Below are 18,908 nucleotides of genomic sequence, written 5' to 3' on the forward strand. Positions count from 1 at the left end.
GAATTAAACAACTGGATTGAGCCTGCTGTGGTGGGAACTATTCCAGGTTAGAGACCACTACATTAAAAGCTTTGTGAGCCTGTGACCTGGTGTAGTGGTTAAGAGTGGTAGACTCGTAATCTGGGAAACCGGGTTCGCGTCTCCGCTCCTCCACACGCAGCTGCTGGGTGGTGACCTTGGGCCAGTCACACTTATCTGAAGTCTCTCAGCCCCACTCACCTCACAGAGTGTTTGTTGTGGGGGAGGATGGGAAAGGAGAATGTTAGCCGCTTTGAGACTCCTTCGGGTAGTGATAAAGCGGGATATCAAATCCAAACTCTTCTTCTTCTCTACTGGAATACTAAACAGGGCTGAAGTTTAGGCCGGCTTCCCACATCCTGGTGCCTTCAGATTTATGGGACTACAACTCCCATCAGCCCTAGCCAGTGGTAGACCCAAACATCTGGAGGGCACCAGGTTGGGGAATCCTGGCCTGCTCTGCTCCCTCCAGGGACTTGTTAAATCCCCAGTGGGAGCTGCTCCACATGGGCACAAGTCTTTTGTCAGGTTGTATTTCCTTCAGAGCAATTTCAACTTGCATCACCCCCGTTTCGCTTGAGGAAAAGGCAGCCTGGATTAAAAGAGGATTTTGCAAGCTTATTACACAGGCCCAATAAGGCAGACCTGCAGCTAAGATTTCTAGCAGGTTGAGACAGACGGATTTGGTTCAACTGCAGCCCCAAGTGCTTGGCGTTAATTTGGCTGTAGGTTCCCACGAAGGGAGCGAAGCCCTCGCGTGGCCCAGAGTCCTTCTTGATGTCGAGGCTTTGCGCTGATCCTTGGGCTGTGGAAGGCTATTTTTGACATGAGCAGACGTAATCAGCAGTGATCCCGGACTCCTGAGGACATCTCTGTTAAGGAATAAACTCTTTGCGGCTCCAGCACCTTGGGGACAGGAAGGGATGTCCGTTGCAGGAATAGCCAAATCTTCTGCCTTGCCCGAGTTAAGCTAAGCAGCCTGCCTCCACCTGCTCCTTCGAGTCTGGGTGGAACAAACAGTGCCAAGTCTTAAGTCAGAACACAACTTCGGCATGAGGCAGAGCTCTGTAGGGGGCCCAGTGTTCAACGGTCGAATATACATTCAATATTGGCACCTGCACCTGGAATATTTGAAGAAAGCAAATAACCCTGGACCTGCTGAGATAACAAGGCATGGCTTCCAAACAGTGTAAAAGCCACACAATGTCTCTTGTTAAGCAAAATGGCTATCTCAGTGAAGATTTAGACTTTACATGGTCCAGTCTGGGCTTAAGGCCCACCCTCTGCCACAGCATTGGGTAAGTTGTACTCTCAAAGCTTCAAGTCCCCCATCTATAAAATGGGAACAAGACCAACTTGTTTCAAAAGGGCTTTCATCGGGAGAGTCAAGCACAACAGACCATAAATGATTTTGTAAATTTGTTACAGAAGCTGCTCTAATAGACCTTTGTATTGGCCTCATTTTTATTAACTAGGCCTTCCCCCCATTATTTGAAACCCCCCCACATATTTGTGAACGTATGGAATTGTCTTTATTTAAAATAATAATTTCTGAATTGTAATGTTCTTGTGTTAAGAGAACAAACAATTCAGTATCTAATAAGCATGGTTTGTTTTCTTCAAAATGGCCACTGGATTTAAAAACAAACAAACGGGCTCAATCTATGCAATAAATCTATACAACAATAACTACAGTGCCATGACTACAAGACCGTCATCTGACACACAGAAAAGAACATGAAGGAAAACAGGCGAGGGAGGAAAGCTCACAGCTGGAAGAGAGACGGCACTCGAGTCAGGCCCATCTTCAGTCAGATTTATTTTGATTATTTCAATTACAGCGAAGGACACAGCAGGCTATCAGTCCAACAGCTTCACCCAGCAGCATAATGCTACTCTCTCCTCACCCTCACCCTGAAACTAAAAACATATCATTTCAGCCCTGTAGCCACTTCCTTCTCACCCCCTCAGGAATTCTGGAAACCTAGGACCATCACCGCCCCCACTTCGGGGGAAACACAGACGTCAAGGTCAGGCAAAGCATTGTTCTTCCCCACTGGCTGGACTCATGGTTTCTGCTTGATGGGGCTGAAACCAGTTTGCCTAGTCTGGGAGAGTACTAGAATTTGCTGCCACCATAGCCATTTGGAGGAGCAGAGACAGGCACATGGTAGACCGAGACTAGGGAGGACACCTGCAAGAACACTCGCTCTAATACATGCTCAGCCTGTGCAGCAGCCAAGAAATTGAGTGGAAAAAGTTAGCAAGTCCCCCATTTCAAATCTTGCCACGGCGGTGCTAGACTGGCCTCCTCTGTCTCACCTTCAGCGATACTGACCCACCTTCCAAGGGGCATTGTGTAACGTGGTTGAAGCACTTTGAACACTCAAAAGCCCTGTACAAATGCCAAGTACTCTCTTTTATTATTAAAAAGGGACAAACAAAGGCACCGGCAGACGAGTCTCTTCCATAGCAGCCTGGCCCCTTCTGCTGACTTCCACCCATTCAGGTTCAAAGCTACTTGTGGAGTCTTTGCTGGTATCTTGGAGGTTAATCATTGACTGAGAAGAACATTCTCAGTCTAGATCCCAAGGTCAAAGCCAACTTTGTCAGCCTGATAACGCTGCGGAGGAAAGGAGCGAGCTCAAGGGCCCAGAGGAGGGGAGGAGGAAGGAGGCATGGGAGTTGGCCGGGTTCCCAAGACCTGCTGGTTGTCTCTCCAGTCATTCACTTGCTTTGGATCAGAAGGGAGGAGGAGGAGGAGGAGGAGAGGGGATGCTTTCAGCCCACCTGAGCTGTTGCTTCCCTGGACTATCGCAGTTGGGAGGGCAACACTGCCGCCTTGCAGGTTTTCGCTCTTTTCCTGCTTGACAGTCCTTGCATGGAACAGCCACAGCCATGGCAGGGCTGGGACAGGTGCTTTTACGTGCCAAACTTCTTTAGATAGACAGGCGGGGGCAGCTGTGCCTTGATGTCTGCCAGAGACCGCTCCACCACCACCAGGCAATTCTTATCCAACAGGTCCACAAACAGCAACGGCTGCCAGGGGGAAGAAGAAATGAGGAGAGTTAGAATAAGCAGAGGTTGGCAGTTGGCAACCTTTGGACAGAATTGGTTCAAGGTAGGGTGTCATCTTGTGCCCAACACATGTTGCCTGTGGACATGCAATTATTTTCATGCTACAAAATATCAGCTGCCCAGATAGGCCAGCAGCAAAAGCCCTTCTCACAGCCATTCCAGGACACTCGCATCAATACCTAAAGAGAGCCCTGTTGAATCAGACCAAGGGAAGCCATCTACTCTGGCATCCTATAGCCTACAGCGGTCAATCAAATGCCTCTCAGCTTCTCTGTTGATACTCCCTGGTGTTAAGCAACAAGCTGCCTCTGAACAGGAAGGATGGTGCTTTTAGTAGCCACTGGGAGACTTCTCCCCCTTGTGTTGGAGATAGAGTCTTGCCACACTCACCCTTTTTGCCTCTGCCACCCTTGTTCAATAAATCAAAGGCAGTGGGCTTACGATGCCTGTTGTTTCCGGCATTTATTGCTCTCTCATTGTGCTCAGTCTAATGTGGGACTGACACACCCCTCCTTGTGCCGTGTGGCTACTTGGGATTTGAAAAATAGGCCGGCAGGCTTAACAGCAGCCCTGCACCTTATGGGACACCTGGATTTTCTAGCAACAAACAGCTCTGCGGCCTTGGCAATGAAGCTGTACTTCCCTGCCACAGATGCACCTCTCTCTGGCACCAGCTTCATTGCCAAGCCAACCGGAGCATGGCTTGGAGTAGTGATGGCCCCAACGTGCCTGGCTTTAAAAGAGAAGTAGGCAAATTCATGGAAGAGAATAAGGCTATGTTCACTGTCAGAGGCAATATCCTTCTGAATAATGTGAGGAATATAATTGATATTTTGGAAAAACTAGAAGTGAACATAAACACTAAAGCAGTTTTGATATTTGTGGACGCGGAGAAAGCCTTTGACAATATTTTTTGGAGTTTTATGAAAAAGAATCTCCTGGGGATGGGGGTAGGCCAATGTTTTGAAAATGGTATAGGTGCAATATATTCTGAGCAAAAAGCTAAGTTAATTGTAAATAATGTGGTGACGGAAGAATTTAAGATAGAAAAAGGGACACGTCAGGGGTGCCCAATCTCCCCATTGCTTTTTATATCAGTCCTGGAGGTCTTGGTGAATATGATCAGAAGGGACCGGATGGTTAAAGGTATACAGGTCGGAGCCAAACAGTATAAATTGAGAGCATTTGCAGATGATCTAGTACTAACATTACAAGAGCCAGAATCTACTACCAAAAGGGTTTTAGACTTAATTCAAGAATGTGGTCAAGTAGCAGGATTTAAACTGAACAAGTCAAAAACTAAGGTTCTGGAGAAAAATTTAACAGCAATTGAAAAAGAGAGGTTTCAGAATGAGACAGGTTTGACTGTGGTTAAGAAAGTGAAATATTTGGGGATTAATATGACAGCTAAAAATGTGAATTTATTTAAAGATAATTATGAGAAATGTTGGACAGAAGTAAAATAAGATTTAGAAATTTGGTCAAATTTGAAGCTTTCCTTGTTTGGTCGAATTGCGGTTATAAAGATGAATGTATTGCCTAGAATGTTGTTTTTGTTTCAAACATTGCAAATTGTGGACAAGATGGACTGTTTCAAGAAGTGGCAGAAAGATATCTCTAGATTTGTCTGGCAGGGCAAGAAGCCCAGAATAAAATTTAAGATTTTAACTGATGTAAAGGAAAGGGGGGGATTTGCCCTGCCAGACTTTAAACTTTATTATGAATCAGCAGCATTCTGCTGGTTGAAAGACTGGCTGCTACTTGAGAATACAGATATTTTGGATTTAGAAGGTTTTAACAATATTTTTGGGTGGCATGCATATCTGTGGTATGACAAGGTCAAAGCTCACAAAGCATTTAAAAACCATATTGTCAGGAAAGCATTGTTTAATGTCTGGATCAAATATAAAGACTTGCTGGAAAATAAAACCCCAAGGTGGTTGTCGCCAATGGAGGCAAAGGCTGTGAAAAGACTCAATATGGAGTCTAAATGGCCGAAATATAGGGAAATATTGGAACAAGAAGGAGACAAATTGAAATTGCAGAGTTTTGAGAAATTAAAGGATAAAGTGCGAGACTGGCTTCATTACTATCAGATAATGGAGGCTTATAAATTGGACAGGAAAATTGGCTTCCAGGTGGAAAAATCAAAATTGGAAACAGAATTGTTAGAACCAAAAACTAAGAATTTGTCAAAGATGTATAACTTGCTGTTGAAATGGAATACGCAAGATGAAATGGTTAAATCAGATATGATTAAGTGGGCACAAGATATTGGTCATAACATTATGTTTGCTGACTGGGAACAGTTGTGGATCACCGGTATGAAATTCATGGCATGTAATGCCTTAAGGGAGAATATTATGAAAATGATATATAGGTGGTACATGACCCCAGTCAAGCTTGCAAAAATTTATCACTTGCCTGACAATAAATGTTGGAAATGTAAAGAAAATGAAGGTACATTCTTTCACCTTTGGTGGACATGCCCAAGGATTAAGGCTTTCTGGGAAATGATCTATAATGAATTGAAAAAGGTATTTAAGTATACCTTTCTGAAGAAACCAGAAGCCTTTCTCCTGGGCATGGTCGGCCAATTAGTGTCAAAGAAGGACAGAACATTCTTTATGTATGCAACAACAGCAGCAAGTATACTCATCGCAAAGTATTGGAAGACACAAGATCTACCCACTCTGGAAGAATGGCAGATGAAGGTGATAGACTATATGGGACTGGCAGAAATGACTGGCAGAATCCGAGACCAGGAAATAGAGACGGCGGAAGAAGATAGGAAGAAATTTAAGGACTATCTTGGGAAATACTACAAAATTAGTGAATGTTAGAATGATATTGGTTAGAAATTAAGTGGTTTTCAGCTGTAATGATTAAGAAAATTGGGGGGGGGGAGAAAGAAAGGTTGAAAATTAAGTGAAAATCAATGGTGAGGATTTGCTGAATTAATAATTTGAATTGGAATACAAAAAGGGGAGGTATGAGGAGGTCTGGGAAGTAAGTTAAAAGAAAATAAGTGAATGGAATTTTATGTGTTTTTAAATTGTTTTTAATTTTGTATTTTTGTAATTTTTTTCTTTTGTTTGTGTTTTTTTATTATTGTTTTTGTATAACCTTTGAAATGTTAATAAATATATTATAAATATATATATATATATATATCCTTCTGAATAATGCCTGCTGCTGGGAACCACAAGGGGAGAGGGCTGCTGTTGCACTCAGGTCCTGCTTGTGGGCTTCCCTTTGGAGCAACTAGTTGGCCGCTGTGGAAACAGGACAATGGGCTAAATGGTCTCCTTTGGTCTGGTCCAGCAGGGCTGTTTTGAGGCTCGAAGCACTCTGCTTCTGGTCAGGCCAGGGTTAGCCTTCAACCATGCCAGCACCCTGGTCAGGGCATTGCTGGTACTCCCCAAACGTTTCTCCATGGATTTGTAAAACCCACTTTCAGAGTCCTCTCAGCCAGCTCCAGACCTGATGGCAGCTCCCTGCATCCCTGAACCATGCACTGTGTTGGGGGGGGGAGTGTTTCGTTTTGCCTCTCCTGGGTCCAGTGGGGTGGGGTGCAGATGCACAAAGACGAACCTGGTATTTTCTGCAGAACTTGAAGAGCCTGGAGCCACAGGGAGCAACCTTGGAGAACTGTGCATGGGACTGCTGATCATTCAAGAAGGCAGAGTCATCAGGCTGCGACTGGAGAGAGAAAAGGCAATGTTACTGAGGGCACAGGGAAGCTGTGGTTGTCAGCTTCACAGATGTTTCAGATCATATCCCGTTTCACAAAGCTGTGGAGAACAAGCAGTGCAGCTAATTTGCCTCGGAGCTGTGTTGCACTCTCTGCCAGGACAAAAATGACCCAGCTAAGTCCCCCTGCTGGAAGCAGCCTCCAGGTCTACCTATTGTATTATGAGCTGGAGCAATCTGTAATCATCTCCAGACTCCCGGAGCCTTTCTTAGACATGTCAGCCAGCTTTGCGCCCCCACCTCCCCCCAAACTTCCATGATTGTAACCTACAGAAGTCTCCCTACCAGGACAAAATGGATGTGCCATCACTGACCCAGAGGTGATGTTTGAACCTGTGATGGTCCCTTATTCTAACTGATGGTCCACCTGTCTATTATGATTGGCAGCAGCTCTCCAGGGCATACAGAATCATAAAAGTTGTAAGGGAGCTCAAAAGGTCATCGTCCAACCCTCTGAGGATGCAGGAAAGCCATGCCCGTGGCATCCTTGACAGGTTTCCATCCAGCCTCTGCATAAAAACCTGTAATGAAGGAGAGCCTGCTACCTCCCTGCTGGTTCCAAACAGCTCTAACTGGGTGGTATTCAACTCATGAGTAGACATACCTAGATTAGTCATGTCCATTAACTTAGTGTACCTATGAGTAGGACTAATGTTTTAATACCACCCACTGCTAGGATGCCCTTCCTAACATTTAGCTGAAAGAACATCAACACCATACCCTTCAAGCACATTTAAACCATGTGGATCCCCCCTCCCCAAGAATCCTGGGAACTGTAGTTTGTGAAGATTGCTGGGAATTGTTGGTCTGCGAGCAGAAAATTAAAAATATTTGCGGGAAGCCATGTATGGTGTGGATGTGACCTAAATCCTCTTCCTTGACATTTGAACCCACTGGTTTGATGGATCACCTACTCTGAATGGAAAATCTTCCCCACTCTACACCAGCCCTTCCCAGCGCTTTCCTCAAAGGACTTTCTCCAGGCCCCTCGCCACTTTCACCACTCTCCTCTGTCACATTCCATCTTTCTGTAGCAAATTGTGGTGTCCAAGAATGGGACACAGCGACTCCAGGTGAGGCCCGACCAAAGCAAGACCTCTCAGTACCTGCCACCTGATCCTCTTGTAATGCAAAGCACGTGCTCTGCCACTGAGCTTTTGGGCATTCCTCACCCTGGTACCCTTGCAGACAAGTCTAGGAATGGGCTGGATGTGACCAGTGGCTCAGACAACAGCAGGTGCTGTGCACCCTTGTGTGGCAAACTGCCAATGGTCTGGTGCTGGAACCTTCCTCACCGTGGACCTATCCAGGATGCAGAACATGAGTGTGTCATGCAGCAGAATGTGGGAGGCCTGCTGGGGGCTGAAGGCAATGTGGGTGATGGGTGTCTCCCGCTTCAGCCAATGCTTGGGCAACCCGAGCTTCTGTATCTTCCGGCTCCAGGGGGTGTATTCTTTGTTGGTGATGCTGAACTCAAACATCTGGGAAAGAGGAAGACAAACAACAGAGGGCTGGAGCAGCAGCTCTGTTAAGCAGGGGCTCAGCCCCATAAAGCACGACATCAGGCTTCACCAGTTGGTGCCTTGCAGAGATTTTGGGGTACAACCCCCATCCGCCCCAGGCAGCATGGCCACAAGATGCTGGAGCTGCTGGGAGCCCAGCTGTGCTGCCTTGGGCTGATGGGAACTGTAGTTTAAAACTTCTGGTTGGCAAAGGTTACTCTAGAGATGGATCATAGAAAAAACAAAAGTGAATCGCCCCCGCCACCTCCGGGATGCCAAATTATGGGCTTCCCTGGAATAGAAACACCCTGGCCTGTAGCTCGCCTTCAATCATAATAGCAAAGAACTGGTTTTTGTTGCAGAACTGCAAATAATATTGATCTAGACACACTTAATCCGGCTTCCCACCCAGATACAGCACCAAAACTACCTTGGTCACTCTGGTGGATGATCAGAAGAGAGGCTTTCGAGGGGGCAGTCAGTGAGAGGGCTTTCCCCGTAGTGGCTCCCAGGCTGTGGAATGCCCTCCCCTCTGGGGCTTGTCTCTGTGCACTGCATGCTTTTAATTGATTAGTTAGGACACATCACTTGACCCAGGAGGCCTTTGGCTGAGTAGACGTCTTCCCTCCTCCTGCATCGCTATGTGCTGCAGTTCTATGCTGACTTCTGTTATTTTGTCATCACTGTTTTGTGGTTCTATTTTATTGTTATAATGGCAAGCTGCATTTGTTTTTAATTGTGAACTTAAAAGAGCCTGACTGCTGGATCAGGCCAAAGGGGGCCCACCTAGTCCAGCATCCTGTTCTCACAGCAACCAAACAGATGCCCCAAAGGGAAGCCCCCAAGCAGCACCTGCCTGTAATATTTCTCTAAGCCGCTCTGGGACCCTTGAAGGGTGGGCTACACACACAAGTAATAAGCAAAGAGCAAAGTAACCTCTCCAGTGGAAACAAGACATTTCACCTGCCTTGGATCCAGAACTTACACCGCTGGCGGTCCCTACACCTGTACCAGGGAAACGATTCCCAGGTTCTTCCCACCACTATCCTCCTTGTGAGCAATTGGGACTGACTGCAATAGCGGGGGCAAAACTCTTCTGCACACAGATGAAGCAAACTCCTCCCCCCCCCCTGGGATTCTCTGTGTGCCTAGTGAGGCTTGGGAGGTGAAGTTGGCTGTGAAGATCTTACCTGCTGATCTGAATGGACGATCACAACATTATTGGTCACTGGGTGAATGGCCAAAGCAGTCACCAGGCAGTCATATGCAGGCACCGTGCAATGAGGCTGGACAAGAGAGAGAGACAGTGGGGTTCACCAAGCCTTCCTCCCACCCAGGTGGCCCAGGCTGCCCCCTTCCCTTCATCTGGGGCCGTATCATTGCACAGCAGGAGCCCAGAAGGCTCTCATAACTCTCAATCACCCTCATGGCGAGGATGCAGCAAAGAATCCTGATGAACCTGCTTCACTTTTTCAGACCAAGCAGTTTCATCCTCTCACCACTGCAGGCAGGTTCTGCTTGGCTCACCTTGGCATCTTCCAAGTTGTAGATGTTGACTGCCCGATCACCACTAGCTGCAGCTAACCACTGGCCGTTGGCACTAACCGCCAGCAGGTATGCAGCTTCTGACGTCTCTGCAGGGATGCATGAGGAAAGTGGCTTTCAAAAGTTTTAAATGCATGTGTATTAATATGTGTATCTATAGACATTTTTTTTTTACCCTGGCTTCACTTTAAAATATCACTTCAAAAGCCACTCATCTGCCCTAATCCCAGTGCTGGTAAGTATGTCCTGCTCTCCAAAAAGCCAATCTTACCTGAGCTGGGGCGGAGGATGTGCAGGTGTTTGCAGACTCCTGACTGCAAGAGCTTGAGGATATGCACAGAACCTTGGTCCGATGCCACAAAGAGCCTGGTGGAGTCCTCAGAGAAAAGGAGGTGGTGGGCTGAGTGAATCCCCTTTGGAATCTTAGCAACCTTTGGGAAGGCAAGGGTTAAGGATCAGTGTGGCCAGCTCTACACTGAGGCCCCACCTCACCCTCTCCCAACCCCCTTTCCCCCAGGGAGACTCACTTGGAGAAGTCTAGAAAAGCATTTCCTGTTCCTTCCATCAACTTATAAGAATAAGTTACAAAATCTTAAAAGAACGTAATAATTTTATCATTTAATCTGATTTTTACTTTTTTTGGATTGGATCCGTGTAAACTGCTTAGAGACTATTATACTTAAGCTGTATCTAAATTGCTGAAATGAAATAAGTAACTAAGAGTCCTAGAGCTGGATCAGTCCACCTAGTCTGGCCTCCTGTTCTTTCAGGGGCCAATCAAAGGGAAGAAGACCACAAGCAGGACCAAGTGCAACATCCCTTGCTCATAATCCCCAGCAACGTGCCTTCAAAGGTAGACTGCCTCCAATACTTGGGGGGGGGGTCATGTGCACAGTCATCATTGCTAGTAGCCATTCATAGCCTTATCCTACACATATCTGACTGATCCCCCTTTGAGACCATGGAAGTTATTGGCCATTACTACATACTGCAGCAGCCGACTCCATCATCTACCTATGCCCTGTGTGAAGAAGTTCTTCCTTTTGTCTTTCCAGAATCTCCCAACATTCAGCTTTCCCGGATGACCTCTTGCTCTAGCATGCCCCAGACCAGAACACCCAGGCCAGAGTCTCCACCCTGCAGAACTCTCACTCACCCTCTTGACAGCAATATGGTCGCTGCTGAGCTGGACCTGGTGCAGATAGAACCTGGAAGTTGTGGAGTAGGCAATCCAGGAGCCACAGGGTGAGACGCAGCTGCTGGCAATGTGCTCAGGGTCCTAGGAAGGAATGCAGATGAAGGGAGAAGCTGAGCTAGGTTCCTCCAAAAAGATACAGGAGACTAAGAGAAATGAAAGGGTGGGACTTGCTACCTCTGGAGACTCAGCAAAATCAAGATGTTGCAAGATTGCCTTGAGTTGGCTTGGGAACAACTACAGTTAAGCAGATGTAGGGGAACCATAGCAAGCAGAAAAGCAGAGGGGGAAGCACCAGGGTCAGCTGAACAGGCAAGAGACAGTCTCTTGTGCTCCCTGAAATACGATGTTTATTTAGTTCAATGTGTTTCAGAGTTGAAACTCCTTCACCAGGAGCTGTGAATGCTTGTAAATTCCTTGATCCTTAAAGAAACAAAAACTTACTCTGTACAGTATGCCTGAACTAAAAGCAGTTTCAAACTATGATGCTGTAAGTTGTTTTCTTTATTTCTGTATCCAGAAAGTCTTGTAGATTTTTTGAAGCTCTTTTCAGTTCAGGTGTCCAGAATAAGTCTCTTTAAGGTTCAAGGAATTTACAAGCATTTGCAGGCTCAACTCTGAAATGCATTGAGCTAAATAAACATCTTATTTCAGGGAGCACAAGAGACTGTCTCCTCTTTGTTCTAATGCTAAAAAAAACCCCATAGCCTGCTTTTGCACAAAACTGTTTGTATCTGAAGTGGAGATATTTCCTGCACAATTCATGCCCACAGGGCATGTTGAGAATCTGAAGCATCCACAATCAAGAGGGGACAATAAATCATGGCTCCCTCACCTTGGCCTTGAGCTGGAGAAGGTGTTCTGGGGGACAGGAGACAGGCAGGACTTCACCAGCCTTTCCTAGAACAAGAACCAAGAGCATCTTTACACATCAAGTCTCGCTAGGATGTCCTAATATGTGAGGGGACTGCCAAGCTTCCCAGCAGCCCAAAGCTCTTGCTGCACCTGCTGGAAAGGGCAGCCTGGAGCTCAACACAGGCCCAGGTGACCAAGGGACATGTCTCCTCTAGGGGCACCTCAAACACACCAGACCATCAAGGCTCTGAAAGCAACGTTTGCTCTCACCTGCTGTGTTGGTGGCTCCAAGTCGCCAAAGCTCCAGGTGTTTTGGGTATTGGAAGAGGAGGAGGCGGGCTATCCGGGCACAGGAGACAAGGCACCTCTGCAAGAGGGAAAAGAAGTGGCAGGTGAGAAGTGGGGTGGGGGAGCAGAGTTTGCATGGCTTGCCCCTGAGTCCTTCTAGTGCACAGGACCACTGCAGGAAGGAAGAAGCTATGAGAAGCCATCTGTGAGAAGAGAAGGCATTGCTAGATAGCAGGCGCCAATCCCACTACTCACGTGAGGGAAGGTGATTCTCTGGAGGGTAGATTCATGAGACTGGGGATCCAAATTCTCCATGAATTGTCGGATCACAAGTTCCCCGTCCAGACCTAAATGAGAAGGGAAAAGGCCAGGGTGGTATAGTGGTTACAAATCCCCACTCGGCCATAAAGATCGCTGGGTGGCCTTCAGTCAGTCACTATCTCTTAGCCTAACCTACCTCACAGGGTTGTTGTGAGGATTAAATGAGAAGGAGAACCAGATGCACCACCTTGAGCAACTTGGGAGCAAAAACTGGGATATAAATAAAATAAATAAATAAATGGGGATGCAAATCAGGTCAAGATGCAACAGATCACAGTACCCTCTATAGGCGGTATGTGCACACATCAGATCAGACTACCGGTTCTCCTAGACCAGTCATTTTCAACCTTCTCAGACCAAGAACCTGCTTTTAACCCAAATATGTTTTGGGGACCAATTCCTTAATCTTTTGCCATATACAGTCATACCTCGGGATGAATACAATTCAGCTTAAATATTTTCAGGTTGCGCTCCGCGGTTACCCGAAAGTAACGGAGCATGTTACTTCCGGGTTTCACTGCTTGTGCATGCACAGACACTCAAAATGATGTCACGTGCATGCACGGTGAAATCCGACCCGCGCACGCGCACCTTATGTTCGCTTCAGGATGTGAACGGGGCTCCGGAATGGATCCTGTTCGCATCCAGAGGTACCACTGTATTTGCATAGTGGAAGTGCTCATGTTGTGACCCACCTTGGATCAGACAGTGACCCATTAGTTGAAGACCAGTGACTTGGACCAATGTTGTCTACTTTGACTTGGTCTCAGGAGGCAGAGGGAGGCCTTTCCCATCACCTCCCACCTACGTGGTCCTTTTTAAATGGGCATCTGGGGATGGAGCCCATGAACTTCTGTATGCAAAGCAGGTACTTTACCACAAAGCAATCAAACACACACACACACAAGATTGCAGTGAACTCTACCTCCAGAGATGAATGTTGTTGCAAGATGTGCTACTGTCCGCACATCATGGGTGTGGTGCTTAAAGGGCCTTGTTCGCACCCACTGGAGCTCAGCACTGTCTAGCTTAACTGGTAGCAGCTGGAACTGATATACCATCCCCTCCGAAGTGCCAACCAAAATACTGTCTTCTGCCTGTGGAGAAAGTTGGGCAAGCTAAAGGTTTGCAGGGAGGAAGTATTAATGGCAGAGAACAGGTTGATGCAGAACCTCATGCAATGAAAATAAGTGAACTGACGCACACTGAAGTCACATTACACAGACCAAGGGCTGCCATGTTGGCTCAGACCATAGATCCATCAAGCTCAGCCTCCTGGCCACCAACACTGGTCAGCTGGATGTCCCAGTCAAGCTCAGATTCAGCACAGAACAATGTCATTTCCCTGAATGGCCACATATACACACTCAGGTTTTTAGAGGCTCTGGATAACACACAAAGTGCTTTTATCTGCCACAAAGTCTTGATTTAAATGAATTTCTGATAGCTAGCATCATATCATCACAGGGCCAAGAGTTCAAGAGCAACCTGCGCCAACCTGGGACCCTCCAGATCTGGTGGACTACGGCTCCCATCAGCGCCACGGGTGGTAAAGGCTGCTTGGGAATATGCTTCCCTCCAATGAGGACTCTGCTTACACAATCCCCTAGGACAGCTGTCTATCTCCCCCTTAGGAGTAAGAAAGTTTGCCTTGGGTTGCAACTTTCCAAATCTTGGACTGTTGTTATTCTGCAGTTCAATTTCACACTCCCCCTGTTCTGCCACATAAGTGACTCCTGCTTTCCTTTCTGCTTGTCAAGCTCAAGCAAACGCTGCCACCCTCCCCCGCCCCCAGTGCTGCTCTGCCTTTAACATGCAACTTACCTCAGACCCAGCCAGGCAAAGCACGGCTGACTTGCTGACAGGGTGGCTCCACAGCAGCGTCCCCATCTCTGAGTCCCAGAACTGCACCTTCCCAGCAGAGTCCGCGCTGACAATTGTGCCATCCGAAAGGAAGAGTATGTCCCACACTACCACAGGCAACCGCTTGCGGGACCCTTTGAAGCACCGGTCCACGAGGATCCGCTGGACAGCATGGCCTGCAAAGGAGGCACCAGGCTCGCTCAGGGTCTGCTTAGCCTCAGCTGCCAACAGTCACCCCAAACCAAACAGGCCTTTACAAGGTGTTAAGGAAAGCCCCTTTGCTCAAATGCTTACAGGGCGCTATGGGGAGGGTCACCAACATGGCACCAGTGGGTGCACCTCTGCCTACCCAGGGTTCCTCCTCCTGCTGAAATGAGGACTGAAAGAAGCACCCTGTTGTAGCCAACAGAAGAGGTGTGAGGAAACTCTGGCCCTCCAGATGTTGCAGAAGTATATCTCCCATCACCCCCGGCAACTGGCCATGCTAGCTGGGGCTGATGGGAGTTGTAGCTCAGCCACATCTGGGAGGCTAAAGGTTCCCCACACCTGCAACAGAATATGCTACAGCATGTATATGATGCCTGCAAGAGTTTCTGCAGTATGCAAATATGCCCACAGGCCCCCAAAGGCTGGCAAACCCTGCTCTCCAGGCAGAGCAGAGGCTCTTTCCCATAATGGGCCATCAAAGTGGAGGTGCCAGGAATTGAACCTAACATCTTTGGATTGCAAAACATGTGCTCTTTCACTGAATTATGGGCCCCTCTCTAATGGAAGGGAGTTCACCAGCTTTGGGCAAGGCAGCCAGTATTGCCCTCTCCTTGCCACTGAATCTGGGTGTATGGAAGGGACACAGTCAAGAGGGTGCAGTCCTTGATTCTTAATGGCCACCACAGACCAGAATCATGAAGGTGAAGCTTGTTTGGACGAGCTGATGACATACACCATATTCCTGGCCCCAGCATAAAACATGCCTAACTCCAGAACTTACCTGATTTGACATCAAAGACACGGATGATGTTAGTGGAGCCAGCTACGATCTTGGTCCCTGATGGATGCCAGGAAAGGGACAGGGTGCGTCCTGTAAGGTAAGGTGGGGCAGAAGAGGAGAGTCTCAGTTATAAGACGTACCAAGACTCAAACTCATTTTGGGGGTGGGGGCAGGTAGGTGACGCTCAGAGGAACATGCAAATACAAGAAGCTGCCTTATACCAAACCAGACCACTGGTCTTTATAGGTCCTTGCTATCCAAAATGACAGGCAGAGGCTCTCCAAGATTTCAGACATTCCCAACCCTTCCTGGGGATGCCAGGGGCTGAACTTGGGACCCTGTGCATTCAAAGCATGCGCTCTACCACTGAGCCAAGTTCTCTCCTTGCATCCTGAAGGGGCTTTCCTCTGCAAGCAACAAGAAATCAGGCTCCCTACCCCTCCTGCAAGGGATGTGGGTGGCGCTGTGGGTTAAACCACAGAGACTAGGACTTGCCAATCAAAAGGTCAGTGGTTCAAATCCGCACGGCGGGGTGAGCTCCCGTTGCTCGGTCCCTGCTCCTGCCAACCTAGCAGTTCGAAAGCACGTCAAAGTGCAAGCAGATAAATAGGTACCGCTCTGGCGGGAAGGTAAACGGCATTTCCATGTGCTGCTCTGGTTCTCCAGAAGTGGCTTAGTCCTGCTGGCCACATGACCCAGAAGCTGTACGCCAGCTCCCTCGGGCAGTAAAGTGAGATGAGCGCCTCAACCCCAGAGTCAGTCACGACTGGACCGAATGGTCAGGAGTCCCTTTACCTTTACTCCTCCTGCACATGGACTCAGAGCTCATCCTGTTGGTGATCATGACCCCCACATGCACCCCCACCCACAACCAACCTTTCTGTCGGTCCAGCTGCCTCTCAAACTCGATTCTATCTGGTAAGATGTTGAAGAGCTTAATGGTTCCATCATCACAGCCAAGCTGCAAGAACAAGAGAGAGGGTCAGTAGCCTGTTCAGAATCCTGTCTGGTAGACAGCCAAGAGTCCAGGGCTTTGCCCAATAATTTGAGCTCTGACTGACCAAACTACACAAGATTATCAATAACACAAACACAGAAACAGATGCCAAGCTGGTGCTGGAGAAGCACCTTACTACTCACAAGGAAAGAATTTAAGCCTCAGGAAGCAGGACACTGAGTGAAGAAGAGAATGAAATGCAGAAAATTGAAGAGCTGGAGGGAGCTTTATAAGCTGTTTAATCCAAACCCCTGATTGATGTTGGAAATCCAGAGAGCAGGAGCATCCCCTAGAGAGAGATGGCTGTCTAGCCCCTGTTGGAAGACACCCGAGACAAGGGAGTGCCCACCCCTGCAGGTAATTGATCCAATTGTCAAACTGCACTAACTGTCAATAAGCTTCTCCTAATGTGCATGTGAAATAAACCCTCCTGTCAAAGTGTATATACCAAAATTACTAGTTATTACAGATATCAAATGATGTATAGTAAAGTGCATTGCTTAGATTGGTGACCAAAAGTAAAAGGTATTTTGTATTAATAACAATTAGAATTTATAGGAAAGGGAGGCAGGGGAGGTGCAAAATTAAAATATGTACTTAATGCACACCAGACTGTGCTGTTAATTAGTTGTACCATATGCCTCATTATTTGTGTAATCAATAAAGTCATACCATACTGATAAAAAATTGTGCTTCTTTTGGCCTCTTGCTACTTCCAATTTTTTGTGTCAATTTTTCCAATAATGCTGTTTGTTAAATTGCATTATACCATTGGTCCATAGATAATAATTGCAATGATTTTCATGTCCTGGCAATAGTTGTTCTTGCAGCAGTTAATGGATGTGTTATGAGTTCTTTGTTTCTAATTTGCAAAATATTGTGACTATACACCCAGTCCTGGGGTGATGTGGACTGTCTGCCTTGCAATAAAATATATTTCTTTAAATACATTTCCCCAGAATTCCCCCCACCCCCAGTAATCCATTCTATTAACATCATTTGGGGTTTTATCACTGCCTTCTGAGAAGCCGGCTCGCTTTCTGGTTTTGCATCATCTATAGATGTGGTGAAATATTCCTTATTGAAATATACAAAAAAAAAATTGTCCAGTAGCACCTTAGAGACCAGCTAAGTTTGTTCTTGGTATAAGCTTTTATGTGCATGCATACTTCTTCAGATACACTTCTTCAGATACTTCAGATGCACACGAAAGCTTATACCAAGAACAAACTTAGTTGGTCTCTAAAGTGCTACTGGACAATTTTTTTATTTTTTAATATATTTTGACTGCGTCAGACCAACACGGCTACTTACCTGGATCTACACCCCTTATTGTTCTAAATCATCAGGTGCTATTCCCTCCTCTAATGGATGTTCTCTTGCTAGCACAAGACTTCATAACCACATTTTCAAGCTGCCCCTCTCTGGGATACTAGGGGCACCTACCGCCAATTGAGTCCCAGTTGGATCAGCCACCATGCTCCAGATAGGACCTCCAAAAGCATCCAACGAATATTTGACATTCAGCGTCTCCAAGTTGTATTCAACAATTTCCCCACTGAGACCTGCACCAAAGAGCCGGTCTCCTGCTGCCCAGCAGAGCGCCTCTGAGATCCTCGTATCGTGGCCAGCAATGACCTGGAGAGATAAGTCACAGGTAAGGGGAAGGTGCAGAACCCCTAAACCAAGAGGCAATCCTGAACAGTTTTCTGGTTGAAGGAAAGGTGTTTCTTGTAGGCTTTGGGTGTCAATGGCCTCCTTTTAACACACATACACAAACTTTAGCTGGGAGGAATCACACAAAGGATGAACCTGTGCTGGGCTCAGACTGGAGAACCCCAAACACTGATATACCTCCTGATTACAGAAGTAAAGTACAGAGAGGCTTGGTGAGTCACCTGTGCCACCCACCCTCTTGCCCCAAAGAATGCCCAGCAAATAGCTGTTTAGCCAGGGTATCCCCCAGGGAAACAATTCTTTGGGGGTCCAATTCCCAGCCTCAGTGGAGCCATAGGGCTCTCTGTCACTGTGAGCTCAGCTGTGTCTGGATAAGCTAGTATTACTTTACGGAGGAAAGAACTAGCTTGTGGAACTCAAGGCCACAAGATCTGGGGTCAGACAATGGCTAAGATGCCATTAAAACTTCACAGAGGTGGAGACCTGTCAAATAGGTGCCAGGTGGAGCCCTCATGTGCACGGGCAGTCTACCCTGAATGCCAACCACTGGGGAGCCAGAGTCACCTTCTCCTGGAACATGTTGGCCTGCAGGTCGTAGATCTCGAGGGAGCCGTCGAGGCGGCCCACTGCCAGGCGGTGGTGAGAAGGGCGGGACGCAGCCACGCACCGGATCCCGGACGGCACAAAGGCGAAGAGCCGTGCGCGGTGCACCTCGAACTCGACCATGGCAGGCAGGGAATAGCACCGGTCGAGCGTCCGGAGAGCGCGGAGACAGAGCGAAGCGAGCCCGGTTTCCACGTGCGCGCCGCCCCTCTAGGCCCGGAAGCG

At 47.4% G+C, this 18,908-nt stretch overlaps 1 protein-coding gene across 1 annotated transcript; it reads right to left on the minus strand.

The window, feature by feature from the left end:
* Nucleotides 1-1,813: 1,813 nt before the first annotated feature.
* Nucleotides 1,814-18,899, minus strand: UTP4 (UTP4 small subunit processome component). The gene is made up of 16 exons (XM_053399886.1): nucleotides 18,645-18,899; nucleotides 17,850-18,041; nucleotides 16,283-16,367; nucleotides 15,407-15,496; nucleotides 14,380-14,594; nucleotides 13,481-13,652; nucleotides 12,490-12,581; nucleotides 12,217-12,313; nucleotides 11,927-11,991; nucleotides 11,053-11,175; nucleotides 10,168-10,327; nucleotides 9,879-9,985; nucleotides 9,542-9,637; nucleotides 8,145-8,330; nucleotides 6,691-6,798; nucleotides 1,814-3,057 (listed from the first exon to the last, which is right to left on the minus strand). The coding sequence occupies exons 1-16, from the start codon at nucleotides 18,804-18,806 to the stop codon at nucleotides 2,941-2,943; spliced, it is 2,067 nt and encodes a 688-aa protein (XP_053255861.1). The 5' UTR covers nucleotides 18,807-18,899; the 3' UTR covers nucleotides 1,814-2,940.
* Between the last annotated feature and the right edge of the window lie 9 nt (nucleotides 18,900-18,908).

The sequence above is a fragment of the Podarcis raffonei genome, chromosome 8 (assembly GCF_027172205.1).
Source record: "Podarcis raffonei isolate rPodRaf1 chromosome 8, rPodRaf1.pri, whole genome shotgun sequence".
NCBI lineage: Eukaryota > Metazoa > Chordata > Lepidosauria > Squamata > Lacertidae > Podarcis > Podarcis raffonei.